The sequence below is a fragment of the Gekko japonicus genome, unplaced genomic scaffold (genome assembly GCF_001447785.1).
Source record: "Gekko japonicus isolate JY-2015 unplaced genomic scaffold, Gekko_japonicus_V1.1 scaffold64, whole genome shotgun sequence".
Lineage (NCBI taxonomy): Eukaryota > Metazoa > Chordata > Lepidosauria > Squamata > Gekkonidae > Gekko > Gekko japonicus.
Window position 1 is genome coordinate 1,468,095 of NW_015170277.1, and position 14,878 is coordinate 1,482,972.

Genomic DNA, 14,878 nt, shown 5'->3' on the forward strand with positions numbered 1-14,878 from the left:
GGCCAGTTAAAGAGGTCCATCTTTGATGAAGGTTGTTGGATTCAGGGGGGTTTGCCTAGCAGCCTCCCTGTCCACCCTATCCGGCCCTTGCTGATCCCTTAAAAGTTGTTACAGTGATAGCACCAAGATGCTGGCATCTATGCTTTGCACTTTTACTACAAAGCATTGGGGACATTAAAGCAGCAGTGTCAAGTGGACATATGAAGATGTGTTACATGCAGTCAAGCCACTGAACTCTTTGGCATGCTATTGACTTTTCTAGGTGGTAGCAGCAGCACTCTAGGGTCTCAGAGCAAAATATTGCCTACCCTGATCCATGACATGTTTTAACTGGAGAGTAGGGGGACTGAGCTTAGGGCTGTGTCAGGTGCATGTGCAAGGCATGTGCTGTGCCGCTTAGCAATTGCCCTCACAATGTAAACAGTGGTGGAGGCACAGATCCAAGCTCATTTTCATGCCTCTTCTGCTCTGTGGTTCTGATGGTGGCAGGGAAGCCTTATGTTGTTCCTCTGCATGACATCTGTGGATGTCACTTAATAGCCTTTGTGTTTCATGATTTGCTACACAGTTCTCCCCTTTTCTCTCAACCTCTTGATTTTAGGGTACGAACATTGCTGCAGGCAAGGCCATGGGTGTGGTTGTGGCAACAGGGGTCAACACCGAAATTGGCAAAATTCGTGATGAAATGGTGGCCACCGAGCAGGAGAGGACCCCGCTCCAGCAGAAGCTGGATGAATTTGGGGAACAGCTGTCAAAGGTCATCTCACTTATATGCATTGCGGTGTGGATAATCAACATTGGTCACTTCAATGATCCTGTCCACGGTGGCTCTTGGATCCGGGGTGCCATCTACTACTTCAAAATTGCTGTCGCCCTGGCGGTGGCTGCAATCCCCGAAGGTCTGCCTGCTGTCATTACCACCTGCTTGGCTCTGGGAACCCGCCGGATGGCCAAAAAGAACGCTATTGTTCGAAGCCTACCATCCGTGGAAACCCTGGGCTGCACTTCAGTCATTTGCTCAGACAAGACTGGCACTCTCACCACCAACCAGATGTCTGTCTGCAGGGTAAGGGTGATACATTCTGTGTTAACATCAGCATCACTCTAGAATGTATTTCAGAGCTGCAAATGCAGTCAATGTGATTTTCTGTCTAGCTTCCAAGCTCTGGTTTGTTTAGTATCTTCTAGAGGTTTTATTACCAGCAAGCCATAGCCAGATTTAATTGAAGCTGCCTTTTCTATAGATCAAGTGTTATTTGCAGCACAAGAAACATCGTACAAGACTTAGTGGCTTCTATCCCTTCTATTTCTGTTCAGTCCTGGGCTCAGCATGGAATAATGAAGAGTACCTTTAGGATGCCTTTCCTTCACCAGTATAAAGGAGCAAGAGCTCAGTAGCACCTTAAAGACTTAACAAAATATGTGGCAGGGTATGAGCTTTCGTGAGTCACGGCTCACTTCTTCAGATACAGCTAGAATGGGAGTCCTTCTGTCCTATTTATTGGAAAATGGAGTGATTTCAGATGCTGAATGACATCACCAGAGTAACCTTCACCCACTCAGCTGGGATAAAGTAAAAGTGCTGGGGGTGGGGCTGGCTTTTTCCAGGCTACAAAAGCTTCAAAACCTGGTTGCCTAGAAGTTATTCCTGTTGTCACAGGCAACCAGTCAATTCATATATAGTCTTATAGAAACGGCAGTTTAGTACAGATCCATTTTACCCTTTTTCAAAAGGCTCTGAAGTTTTTGGATAACTCCATATTAAAGTGCCTTCATATAACATTAGAGAATAAGGTGAAGGTAAAAGCTGGAGGCACTGGGCAATCATCCCGTTTTTGCAACTTTGAATACTTCTGGTTAACATTAGTGTTTCCAGGCTGGGTTAGACGTGGAAGGCCCAAATTTAAAATCTGGTGCATCATCTGAGTTGGTGAAATAAACAGAATTCTGACTAGATTCCCAAGGTCACCTTCAATGCTAGACGCTTCGTTCTGAGTAGAGCAGCCAGCTTTGTTTCTCTTCCTGGAGAAAGCTATTTTGAATGCTAATTGAGCTACAAATTGTAGCATTCTTTAGCAGTTAAACCAGACTACTCATTCTCAATCTGTCGTGCCTCACTTGCACTTGAAATTCTGAGCAGGAATTTAACAGGAGCACAAAGTGAGATGTGGAATTCAAATTAAAGGACCTTTTTTCGTAAGGTAAATTATCTGATGGTCTAAGTAGGCTGAAGCATTACATTGTACTGTATGACTTTACATAATTGTCTTCAGAGTTACTGGGCCAGAGTTGAATTTCATATGAGCAAAATGGAAATAAAGATGTCTTACCTCTGTGTGTAGCTTTTTTAAAGAAATGCTCTGGGTTGTGGGTCTCTTTAAAACAACAGCCATTTGCCTCTGCCTTTTCCTAACTTTGCTGTTTACTCTGTATTGCTCCCTCGTCTTGTCTTGCATATACTGCTCTAGTGTTCCTGACTTTGAGACACAAAGCAGTTGCTCATCTGTATTCTGGAGGAGGTTGCTTGCAGGGGTATTGCATAACTGCCCAGTTCTTAAGGAGGTAGATGCCAAAAAGCAGAAAGGTTCCTCAAAACCCAAGTTTTCTCCTTTGGAAGAGAATCTCTTACAAAGCAGTGTTAATCTGTTACTTTTTTTGCATTCTTCTAGACAAATAGGAAAGTATTTCTAATCCCAGCCTTTATGGGATGGGGTTTTTTTTTGTTTGTTTTTTTGTTACTGTCAAGGTTCATTAGATAATGCAGAGAGGTTTTGGTTGCAAATTTTTGGAAGGATGCCTTAGCACGTAAAAGCAGTAAAGCAAGATTTGCCTGTATACAAGTAAAGGCTATCTCTCTAGGAAGCTTCTGCAGAAGTAATCCTAGGGGATGGTTTTCTGCATTGTGGTCTGATGCCAAACTGTAGCTAGTCCAAGCTGGTGTGAATTTTTAAATCCTTGAGAATTCCATGGAGCAAGCCTTAAAGGAGACTCACTGCAGCCCCTTGAAGGCTGGAAGTTTATATAGAAAGGGTTATCACTCAGTAGGGACATGTGCATATATGTGTTCTGCCTTGGCCCTGGGGGGGTCATCATGGATTTCCAAGTTCACGGGTGTTTTTTTGCCTGTCTCCTCTTCCTGCTTCTTTCATTCTTGAGCTGTGCTACTCTCTCTAGGGAAAAGTCCTTTCCATCATCTCCTCAAGAATACCCACACAAGCCAAAGCTCACCTTCCCTTGCCTTCTGACTTCTCCTGTATCTCATTCCTTGTTACTTAGTTCCTGGCCACCCTTCCCTGTCTTGTATAAGGTATATGCTCCTTTTACCCACATTCTGTGGATCACCATACTAGAAGGAATATTAAATAGATCTCCGGGAGCACAAATAAACTTCCATGCACAAGACTGGAATCCTGTTGCTTGGATGCAGACAGAAATCATTCTTGGAGTCTGGCACCCGCCTGAGTTCTTTGCTTGATCCTAAGGGGAAAAACGCCAACAACTCCTGGAAGCAGAAGTTAATGCTCAGGAAGTTAGAGTGATGGTGCGCTCAATGGAATGGACTGGGAACAAAACCCCAAACTAATACACTGTTGTCTTGGCTTAGTGCTTCTGCATTTTAATGGATTGCCAAGAACTGAACTCCAAATTTATGTAAAATGTCTAATGTTGAGAGCGGTGTGGTGGCAGAAGTGGTGTTGGGCAGGGGTTTGAAGGAATGCTTGAGTAGGAAGGTCATGACTGGAGGCTTTAAGGAAAAGATATATGTAATGTTGCCTTGCACTGAAGCTTCATCCCCTGAGCGGAAATATATTACACTCATTGTCGAAATATTGAAATATCTCCATGAGGGCTAAAATTTGAGGCTTTAAAATTACACTCTCTGTATTTTCTTTAAAAAGCCCAAGGATAAGATATGCAATGCTATATAAACCTTGGGCTACTAACTCCACACCTCTTGGATGGCAGCAAGGATACTGGGGAAGGAAACAGATTCTAAAGTTATTGTGCTTGCAATATGGAACATTGTCATTCTGATTAAAAGTGTGCATCAGCTCAGTTTCTGTGGGCAGAGATTAAGCATCAGCATCAGTGATTGTACAAGCAGAAGAGGTGTGAGTAAACCCTTCAACTACAGGCCGACACTTGTGCGTTGATCAAATGGGGGGGGGGGATTTTGAGTAATCACAAGGATGAGATAGAAGGGCTTGTCTGTGGTCTTTGACTTTTTCAGATAATTCTGAGACAGTGGCTCCGTGTTGGCCATTTTATTTATTTATTTTATTTATTATTTATTATTCACATTTTTATCCCGCCCTTCCCGGAGGCTCAGGGCGGCTAACAGGGCATATCGCCAATAAAATAGAAAACAGTACAAAATGTTTAAAATACATCAACATTAAAACAATATTAGTGCTCCTCTCAGTTAAATTCCAATTTACAATTTCTAAAAAAGGATGGCCGCCCCCTAGACGTCCCGTTCTCGCCCATGATGCAGCGGTTGTGGGGCATTGATGATACATGCCCCACATCATGATGTCCATATATAGGGCGTGGATGGTAAACTCATGCGTTGGTGGTGCATTAGTGGTGGTGGTGGCGGCTCCTATTCAAAAGCCTGGCGGAAGAGCTCCGTCTTGCAGGCCCTGCGGAACTGTGCTAGGTCCCGCAGAACTTTAACATCTCTTAATGGCAGATAAAATAATCTTCATTCCTGGAAAAGCTTTTGCATTTGGGTCTTTGACCATATATGAATTCTGAGGTGCTTCAGTTATTTGAACATAACTATAGCCTCCTTTTTCTTATAGGTATTCGTTCTGGACAGAGTGGAAGGGGATAGCTGTTCTCTGAATGAATTTACAGTGTCTGGCTCAACATATGCTCCCGTAGGAGAAGTGTAAGAGGTTTTTCCTTGCTAACTACCTGCCAGATGATGCGCTTAAAGGTCTGGCTGCATGCATAGTGGCACCGGGACTTTTAACTGTCTGAAAGAAAAGTTGATGCTACAAAATGAGACTGAAGAGCAGCTTCTTGATTGTGCATAAATTTTAAATTGGTGATGTTTTGGAATGGGGCAGGTCACTGTGGACGACTGAGGCTTTCTTTCCACAAGATTACGACAAGTGTTGGACTGTTCCCAATAAATGTAACTGTTTACTTTAAGTGCTTATCTAAAGATGTGGTTGTAATTTAAAATCCCAGGCACTCTCAGAACAAGCCAGCATTTTGTGTACATATGTTCTAGTGTATGTACCTTACGGGTATAGATGTGCAGGCCCGTGGCTCAGTGATAGTGCGTGTGCTTGGCATGCAGAAGATCCCAGGTCCAGTCCCCAGCGTCTCCAGTTAAAAGGATCATTTACTAGGTGATATGGAAGACCTTTGCCGGAGAACCTGGAGAGCTGGTGCCAGTCTGGGTAGCCAAGACTGACCTTGATGGACCGAGGGTATGAGGCTGTATAAGGTAGCTTCATGCATCAAGTCCTTTCTAGGAAATGGGAATCATCACACATTTTGAATCTCGATTTTTCCTAGTTGTTTACAATTTGTTAATTGTTCATTCTTGAAAATCTGCACATCACACGGCGGATTCTTTTTGTGTCAGCATCCTTCATGTATAAAGAAACATCTAGCCCCGAGAGAGGTGCCCCTTCAAATCTGTATGATTTCAAAGAATGACCTTGATAACGCGCAAGGTGGCTACTGCAAAAGGGCTCATATCTGTAGCCATTTCCTGTTGGCTTCATTGACATGGAGTTCTTGAGAAGGAACAAATAAGGAGATGCACCGTGAGAGGCTTCAACAAAATCTCACCCCACCTATTTAAGAGAGAGGCGGGATCCTAAATAGTTAAATCTTTAGGTTTTGTGGGGTAAGTCTCAGATATCTTTTCTGAATGGATTCCATCATGGACCCTTCTGAAGTCTGTCTGCTCACCAATTCTGCGTTTAGTTAGAAGTCCCAGCTGCCCCTGGGCAACAAGTCTCATAAGACAGATAGAAATAATTCATACCAGAATGCAGCATACTGTCCCCAGGGACCATCATTCTTTTCTACACTTGTGTGGGCAAGAAGAGACGGTCTTCAGACAGCCTCAAAACAGCCTAGCTATGAAAAGATTGCTAAATGTAATAGATTTTATTGATCTGGAGAATCCCCGTCTCATTCTATAAGGCTGCACAGCACAAAAAGATGTTCACTTCTACTGTCTTTAAAAAAAAAAAATGCGTCACATCCTCCTGGTGGGACCTGTGTAGCCTAAGCCAGGCCATTGGATGTTCTGGGGACTCAAGGTGTGAGGGATGTGAGTATGAGAGGATAGTAGTTGCTAAGTGTTTTGTCGCCCTGTCAGCTAGTAAACTGTGATGTTACATGAGCAACTGGAATGAAAGCCTCACAGTCCATTTGTTTCTGACAGGCATAAAGATGACAAACTTGTCAGATGCTCTCAGTATGACGGCCTTATAGAATTGGCAACCATCTGTGCCCTCTGCAACGACTCTTCTCTGGATTTCAATGAGGTGAGCCGCTCTTTCCAAAATAAAGAGAGCCGCAGAAAGAACAAAATGGCTGCTGTTTACAAGAAACAAGTGTATCTTGAGAGGTGCCCGAAAATAAGAGATATAAGCTGTTGTCTGCAGTCACAGCATTCCGTGCTTGAGGAGTGGCCAAGGACAGTGGATGGGAACCAGTCAGTCAATGCGTTCTAGGCTTAAAGAACAAACACCCTGCCGGGGTCCACATTGAGTCTCTGTTCAACCAGTGCCGGTCCCTTGCCATCTGCACCACAGTGGACAAAAGTAGCTAATCAGTGGCCAGGTTGCCGGATGCTTTCCGTGCAATTAGCAGTACGGTGAGGAAAGGAAAACACCATTCCTGCTTCTCAAGTTGCATCTCATTGTTAAAAAATGGCATGCCGTTTGATGGCAGAGCAGCTTACAAATGCTCTGGTGTTGGTGTTTCCATGGCATTGGAGTTAAGGGGACAGGAGAAAGTTGAAAGCTGAGGAGGAAAAGAGCCAAATGTGCAGGAAAGAGAATGGCTTTCTTGATCAGAGGTTGCTAGTGGGGTTGGAAGGAGGCGACTTGATCCTTGTTCCTTGCATGCAGAGGGCAAGGAGTGGCACGAGATGTAGGCGTGAGTGAATAGCAAGAGGAGGGCCCAGGAGAAAAGCCTGCGGCAGGAGACGGCTGAAGGTAAACTGGCCTGCCCACACTTCTCGGGGTAGAGACTCGAGAGGATTGACAGGGTTCAGATTCTTGCAACAAGATAGGCCTGCTGTTTGCAAAATGTTTTTGTCAGAATTTCAATAGCTGTAAACAAGTGTAGCAGGCTGTAAACAAGTCAAGGTGACGTTTTTAAAAGAAGCGGCTATTAGTAAAGAAAAGTAAGGACTAGTACAGTTTGGAGAAAGTGCCGTTTGTGCATTAACAGCTTTTCTACATTGTCAGATTTTCTTACAAATCCAATTCATGCTAAATAATTTTGTGGAGATGTTGTTTTAACAGTAGCTTCACAGGTAGGGTTGCCAACCTCCAGGTGGAACCTGGAGTTCTCCCTCTATAACAGTGGATCTCCAGATGGCCAAGAGCATCTGGAGAAAGTGGCTGCTTTGGAGGGTGGACTCTTTGATATTAGATCCTGCAGCAGTCCACTCCCAAAATCTCCAGGTATTTCCCAACCCAGTGCTGGCAACCCTATCCACAGATGTGACTACTGGTCAATCTGTGATGATGCTAATATATCTTGATTTTTTTTTTTTTGAATGAAGGCAAAGGGAGTATATGAGAAGGTTGGTGAAGCTACCGAGACAGCCCTCACTTGCCTGGTTGAGAAGATGAATGTGTTTGACACGGAACTGAAAGGCTTGTCAAGAATTGAACGAGCAAATGCCTGCAACTCGGTCAGTAGTTCTACAGCGATGCTCTCAAAACAGGATTAAATAAATCTCCTTTTGTGCAAGCTCACTCCAGTGCAGTTCTGATACTTCTGCTCTTCTTCCCCCTGGCCTTTCCAGGTGATAAAGCAACTCATGAAGAAAGAGTTCACTCTTGAATTCTCACGAGATAGAAAGTCGATGTCTGTGTACTGCACTCCAAACAAGCCCAGTCGGACGGCCATGAGCAAGATGTTCGTTAAGGCAAGCATGCTTACGGGGTAGTGGTTGGTAATCAGCTCAAAGGCAGCATGGTTCCTGACATTTTGCCAAAACAAATTTGCTGCACAATCTCTCTCTTCCCCTTCCCCCAGTAAATTCAGGTTTAGTATTTCAGCTCCTGGAGTGAGCAAGCTGTTGCTTTACGTCTGCTCTTAATGGTTCCGTGGCAGGAAGGCAAATGACTCAACTTGGTTCTCGCTGATGAGGCTAATCAGTTTGTGCATTGTGCTCCTGCAGGGTGCTCCCGAAGGTGTGATCGATAGGTGTACGCACATCCGGGTCGGAAGCACTAAAGTGCCTTTGACTCCAGGAATTAAGCAGAAGATCCTGACTGTCATCCGAGAGTGGGGCTCAGGCAGAGACACTCTGCGTTGTCTAGCTTTGGCAACACACGACAATCCACTCAGGAGGGATGAAATGAAGCTGGAGGAATCTGCAAACTTCATTACTTATGAGGTTAGTTGAGTAAAAGGTTTTTGCTTGAGCTTCATCATATCTGTGTGCCTGCATAGCAGCAGTCCCCTCCGCTGAGAGAATTGTGACCATCTGCACATGCTTCAAGGGGAGGTGTGAAAACCTTCCTTATAAAGCAGCCTGGATGGTGTGTTGCCTTTTGACACAAGAGTCCTTGGTTCAAGTCTGTCTAATCACTGACTCAGTGGCCTTATCTAGGGCCATTCAGCCTCTCTGCTTGCCTTCACCACCTGCAAAATGGGAATGGCGTTGATGAATGTCACGGTACTGTCATGAGGATGACTGCAAATTAAATTTGAGTACTACTGTTATAGTATAAAATCATAAGAGTCTTGTTCTGTTGCACTGGAGTGGGGCCTGCTACCTCCAAGCAGTCTGGGGAGGTGATGCTCTGAATTCTTGGGGGGGGGGAGTGGGAGGGTTTCTGGAGTTCTCGCCCTGCTGGTGGACCTCCTGATGGCACCTGGGTTTTGGCCGCTGTGAGTCACAGAATGTTGGACTGGATGGGCTATTGGCCTGATCCAACATGTCTTCTCATGATCTTCGACGTGGTCTCTGCTTCACACCCATGGGGATCTAGTGCACACGCACTGGATCGATCGGCATTGTACCAAGCTCTTTAACGGATTTTCGCGCCCAGACCTCAGGCATGCGTAGGAACCTCACCACGCATGCCCAGAGGGGTGGGTGCGGACATCCCACCAGTTCCTTTCTTACTGCCGCATTGGAAAGACCTTTTCTTCGTCGGTCGGATCGGTTCTCTTTTTTGGCTACTTGCCTCACGGCTCTTTGGATTTTTCCCCTCAGTTTATTCTTTTTTCCTTAATTTTTCTTCGTTCGTTCTTCAAAAATCAAAAAAAAATCTTTGTTTTCTGTTGAGGGGGAAGTTGCCGGTTTACCTCAGTTTGGCCTTCGCCCCCCCCCCCCCCAAAACCCTTCTTTCTTCTCCATTTTTTATTTTTTATGGAGAAGTGGGGCTTTTTCAACCGCTGCAAGGGTTGCGGCAGTAAACTCGCTCCACCTGACCGCCACACCCTCTGTATTTTTTGTTTGGGGGAGTCTCACTGACCTGAGTCTTGCCGGCACTGTGCTAGGTTTTCGAACCAGACATGAAAAAACCGAGCTGCGCGCCTTAAAGTAGTGCTGCTTGAGTCGGCATTACATCCTCCTTCAGTGATGGAGTCCGACAGACCATCGACATCGACGGCTCCGACATCGAGGCCTGCCACCAACATCGGCCAACCGACATCGAAACCACCGGCATCAAAGGCGCAATCCTCTGCTTCCACTCCGGTGAAGAAGAAGCCCAAGCCAAGTAAGGAGCACAAGTCCGCAAAAAAGGGTTCCTCTAAGTCCCTAAAGACGGCAAAGAAGGGGAAGGTAGCGGTGTCTGCACTGGGTGATGCCCCAAAAGTGCCTCCCGCTCCAACGGCAGTATCGACATCGGAGGTACATGCCCCTCCACTAATACCGACCATTCAACTCTTGGACTCCCCTATACAACAACTTGACCGTCCTTACTCCGATATCAAGACGGTGCAGCTCCTTAGTCGTCCCATGGATGCAGAGGCTTCTCCCTCTCCTTCCCCGTCGTCGACATCGACGGTGTCAGAGGCTCCCGGCATCGATTCACATCGGAATCGACACGCCTCTAGCAGCACGCAGACTCACCCTCCACGTCTGCTTCTTGAATCTGTCGATATCGATGACCGAGATTATAGGGACCGCTCTCAAAGGCAGGCTACCGCTTTGTTTCCGAGACGTACCCAATCCAGAAGTCGATCCCCCCGAGTTTTTCTACCCCCCCCCACCTCTGTCTTGGGATCAACGCCAACTGAGGTATCTCTATGGGGGTTATCCACCATCCATGCCGTGGTTGACTCCGGCAGGCTATTCCGACTGGGATCGTTACTCGACCCACTCTGCCCACAGATCACGGTCGCCCTACAAATCAAGACCTTCAGCATCTCTGTCTCGCCCTCCAGCTGACGATCCTTCCAACCATAATCCGGAACTCAGTCGTCCTCCCAATCCCCAAGTCGTGCCACCAAAGCTTTTAACCAGTCAAACCGAGGTCACTCCGGTTCAAATGCCAGATCAGGACTCCTCTGATTCTGCAGAAGATGATTTTGATACGGGGGCCTCTGAGGCTCACACCTCTCCTGACCACAAGTCTCCAAATCAAGCTGTCGCAGATGATCTGCCTATATTCCTATCTTCCAAGCAGGGCTTTTGACTTCCCTCCCACCGAGTCAGCTCAAACACGTCTTTCTCCCTTCCTTCACACTTGGCGTCATATCACCACGAACGAATGGGTGCTGTCCATCTTGACCCGAGGCTACCGTATCCAATTCCACCAGAACCCCATTACATCTGTCTTCGTCTCCACACCCCCTTCCCCACCTCTCCTAGAAGAAGTGTCCATCCTTCTGCACAAGGGAACCATCGAGCCGGTACCACCATGTTTCCACGGGAAGGGGTTCTATTCCCGCTATTTCACAGTTCCAAAGCGGGATGGAGGCATTCGTCCCATATTAGATCTAAGGGCTCTGAACTGCTTTGTGACCTACCACCGCTTCTGCATGGTGTCCTTGCAGCAGATTATGCCACTTCTCCAGAAAAACGTCTGGATGGCCACCCTCGACCTCCAAGACACGTACTTCCACCCCTCCCACCGCCAATACGTACGTTTCGCAATTGGTCAACAGCATTACAACAACATCATTTATTAAAAACAGTCATAAGACCAGCACAATAAACCGAAGTAGTACAACACAGAGTCTACGACATAGGCTCCTTACAGCCATATTTCCTAAAATGTCAAACCAATACCATCATTAATGGCTCAAGTTACCGTACATTCTGCGTTTTCTAATTACCAAGTAACAATATTTAGCAACATTGCGTGAGACAGAATCATCGACTCCACCTTGTCTAACAAGCAGGAGCAAATTCTCTGGTGCATGGGAGTCCGGGTATATCTACCATAAAGTACTGCTGAGGGTAACACATCAAGCCGGGCTCTAGTAAATGCCCATCTATAGTTAGGTTTTTTTATGAGTCCAAGATAAGATGTGGCATTTAAACTAGGTCCCTGCTTTAATCTCCTATTATAGGGAGGCATGGTTGCATAGTCGTTTTGTGCTTCAATATCCTTAAATCTTTGGGATATTAATTTCTTTGCATGCTGCAGTCCTCCCTCTAACAAATTTACAGCATCTGTAAATTACTCAAAGACAAAGATCATGCGTTTTCATAAAAAATACAAAGAAATGAAATGGTCAATGGATGGGATCCCGGTAGTTCAAGTTAAAAATTTCAAATATTTGGGACTAACCTTTTCATTTAACGGAAAGGTTGCTAGACATCTTCAAAATGTAGCATGCTCAGCACAAAAGAGCGCAAATGCTATATTGTGCTTTTTTAGGAAAGAGGGAGCCCAGTATGTTCCGGCCGCTCTTAAATTATTCTTGAGCAAAGCTCTCCCACAACAGTATTACCAATATGCAGCCCTGCCATTCGGCCTTTCGAGCGCCCCGAGTGTCTTCACAAAGACTATGATTGTGGTTGCAGCTTTCCTCCGTCTCAAGGGTATGTCCATCTACCTGTACATCGATGATTGGCTCATAGTAGCGTCCTCCAAGGACACCCTAGTCTCAAACATCACCGAGACGCTAGCACTCTTGGGAAATCTAGGCCTACAAGTCAATCGGGAAAAGTCTCAACTTCAACCAGTCCAGAAAATACAGTACATCGGTGCTCTACTGGATTCCAAGACATGCATGGCTTACCTTCCACAAAACAGAGCGGCAGACATCATTCACCTGGCCACTGTCATTTGTACCCAGCCTTCAGTCACGGCTTTCGAAATACAGAGGCTACTCGGCCTTATGGCAGCAACTACGTCGGTCCTAGTCTTTGCCAGATTAAAAATGTGTTGCCTACAACTGTGGTTTATCCACAACTTTGAACCAACGAAAAACACACACACCACCCTCCTCTCCCCTCTTCCCAATATACGAGACTCTACTTTGGTGGACTGTCCCTTCCAATCTCTTCCAGGAAGCGCCCTATCATCCTCCATCACCCCAAATTACCCTAACCACAGATGCCTCCCTGTCGGGCTGGGGTGCACACATGATGGGGTTTTGTGTCGGAGGCAAGTGGGACACTCACGAACGTCGACGGCACATAAACTTCCTGGAACTGCTTGCAATACAGTTCGCTGTCACCAGTTTCCTACCTCTGATCAAGGGGAAATGTGTTACGGTCCTCACAGACAACACTACTGCCCTCAGTTATGTCAACAAGCAAGGGGGCACTGTCTCTGCAACCTTGCCATCCAGTTATGGAACCTTTGCATTGCCCACAACGTCTTCCTGCTAGCCACGCATATCCCAGGGCACATGAATGTGCAGGCAGACCATCTAAGTCGAGCAGGACTCAGTCTCCACAAGTGGGAAATGAACCCAACCTACCTTCTACCAATCTTCCACAGGCGGGGAGTTCCCCAAGTAGAAGTTTTTGCCACCAGGGCGAACAAAAAGTGCCCTCTGTTCTGCAGCCAAGGTGGCAGGGACCCACAGTCTCTAGGAGATGGTCTCCTTTATCCGTGGTCCAGAGGACTTCGTTACCTCTTCCCTCCACTACCCCTGCTTCTGAGAGTGGTCCGCAAATTCATCAGCAATGGAGTGGACTGCATCCTGATAACCCCGTGGTGGCCGAGGCAACCATAGTTCTCGACCATCCTCGATATGTCAGCAGGGGTCTACCACCAATTTCCTTCGGCACAGGACCTCCTCTTCCTATCCGACTCCCCTCTCATGTACCACGATGTACCACACATGAAGTTGACAGCGTGGAGAATACCATCAACAGTTTTTCCACTCGCGTAGCAAGCGTTTTGCTAAACGCCAGAAAGCCTACTACGCGAAAGTCCTACCATTACAAATGGCAAAGATTCTGTTCCTCCTTGGTTGACGATGCTCCTCGGGCTACCTCTGCAGGTCTCGAGAAAGTTTTCCAATTCCTCAAAGACTTCTGGCCACGGCGGCGCGAATGGCGACCGGGTCTCGGGACGCTCCCGGAGCCAGATCGCCCACACGCAGTTTGGGGGGGTCCCGCGCAAGCGGAGATCCTAAGCAGCCTTGGTGAAAAGGCTCCGAACTAGGGGGCGCTTAGGGGAGAAGCCTCTTGCCGGCCAGAAGGTCGGGAATTGAGGCTCTCCCTCTGCCCCAAACGGCCCCGGCTGCGACGTGCCCCGAATGGGGACTAGCAACGCCACCGGAACAGCGGAGTGATGGAGCGCTAAAGTAAAGCCTGAAAGAACGAGAAAAGCGATGAACCGTGAGTTGGTGATTGATTTTGAAGCGGCGGCATAAGCGTGCTTCGTCCCCCCGGGAGGCGGAAAGAAGGGAGGGAGGATTCCCCCCCCACCCGAGAAAGATACTTTTTAAAACGAAAAAGGGGGGCGAAGCGAAAATTAGTAAAAGCGCATTACCTTTTGGGAGGGAGAGGAAAGCGACGAAGAGGGAGGCATCCCCGAGCGGCATAACATGAACTTTTAAAGTATAAACAAAAGCGAAACATGGCGGGGCAGAGAAAACTGCTGGAGAAGCAGACAAAGAAGACAGGAGGGACTTCCTGTCCAAGCCCTTCCCCTGCTGGAACTGCTGTCAGTCAACTAGAAGGTGATCTTGTGCGCCATCTGCTGGAGGAACTGCAAAAAATCAACCAGAAATTGGACAGTATGGAAAGTGCCTACAGTGTTCAACAGAGAAAAATGACAGAGACAGCCGACAAGATGGATGATATTGCAAAGAAATGTTTGGCATCATCAGAAGAAATACAGAAAGTTAAGAAGAAGATCATTAAAGTGGAAAAACATCAAGAAAAACAGGATAATAAACTGTTACTGCTTCAAATGGAGAAAGTGAATTTGACTCTTCAATTTCAGGGGCTAAAAGAGGAGGAAAGAGAGGACCTCAGAGACATCTTGGCAACAGCATTAGCACCACTGACTGGCAACGAAGCGGGAAAAATAAAAGAAGAGATGGATTTGGCTTATAGCGCCTACTCCAACTTTACAAAGAAAAACAAGTTGCCAGCAGAAGTGGTCATGAAATTCACAAAGCAACGTCTCCGAGACCAGATTTTAAAGGCAGCTTCAGCAACGCCCTTGAAAATCGGAGATCAACCGATTAGGATTCTGAAAGATGTTCCATTTGAAATCAGAATGAAAAGAAAGGA

At 46.5% G+C, this 14,878-nt stretch overlaps 1 protein-coding gene across 2 annotated transcripts in view; it reads left to right on the forward strand.

The window, feature by feature from the left end:
- Positions 1–14,878, forward strand: part of ATP2A2 (ATPase, Ca++ transporting, cardiac muscle, slow twitch 2) — a 65,345-nt gene that overhangs the window by 37,020 nt on the left and 13,447 nt on the right. For both annotated transcript variants that reach the window (XM_015417689.1, XM_015417688.1), the window contains exons 8-13: positions 602–1,066; positions 4,806–4,894; positions 6,416–6,518; positions 7,769–7,900; positions 8,015–8,137; positions 8,393–8,611. In XM_015417689.1, coding sequence (XP_015273175.1) covers positions 602–1,066; positions 4,806–4,894; positions 6,416–6,518; positions 7,769–7,900; positions 8,015–8,137; positions 8,393–8,611 — 1,131 coding nt within the window. The remainder of the gene's footprint in view (positions 1–601; positions 1,067–4,805; positions 4,895–6,415; positions 6,519–7,768; positions 7,901–8,014; positions 8,138–8,392; positions 8,612–14,878) is intronic.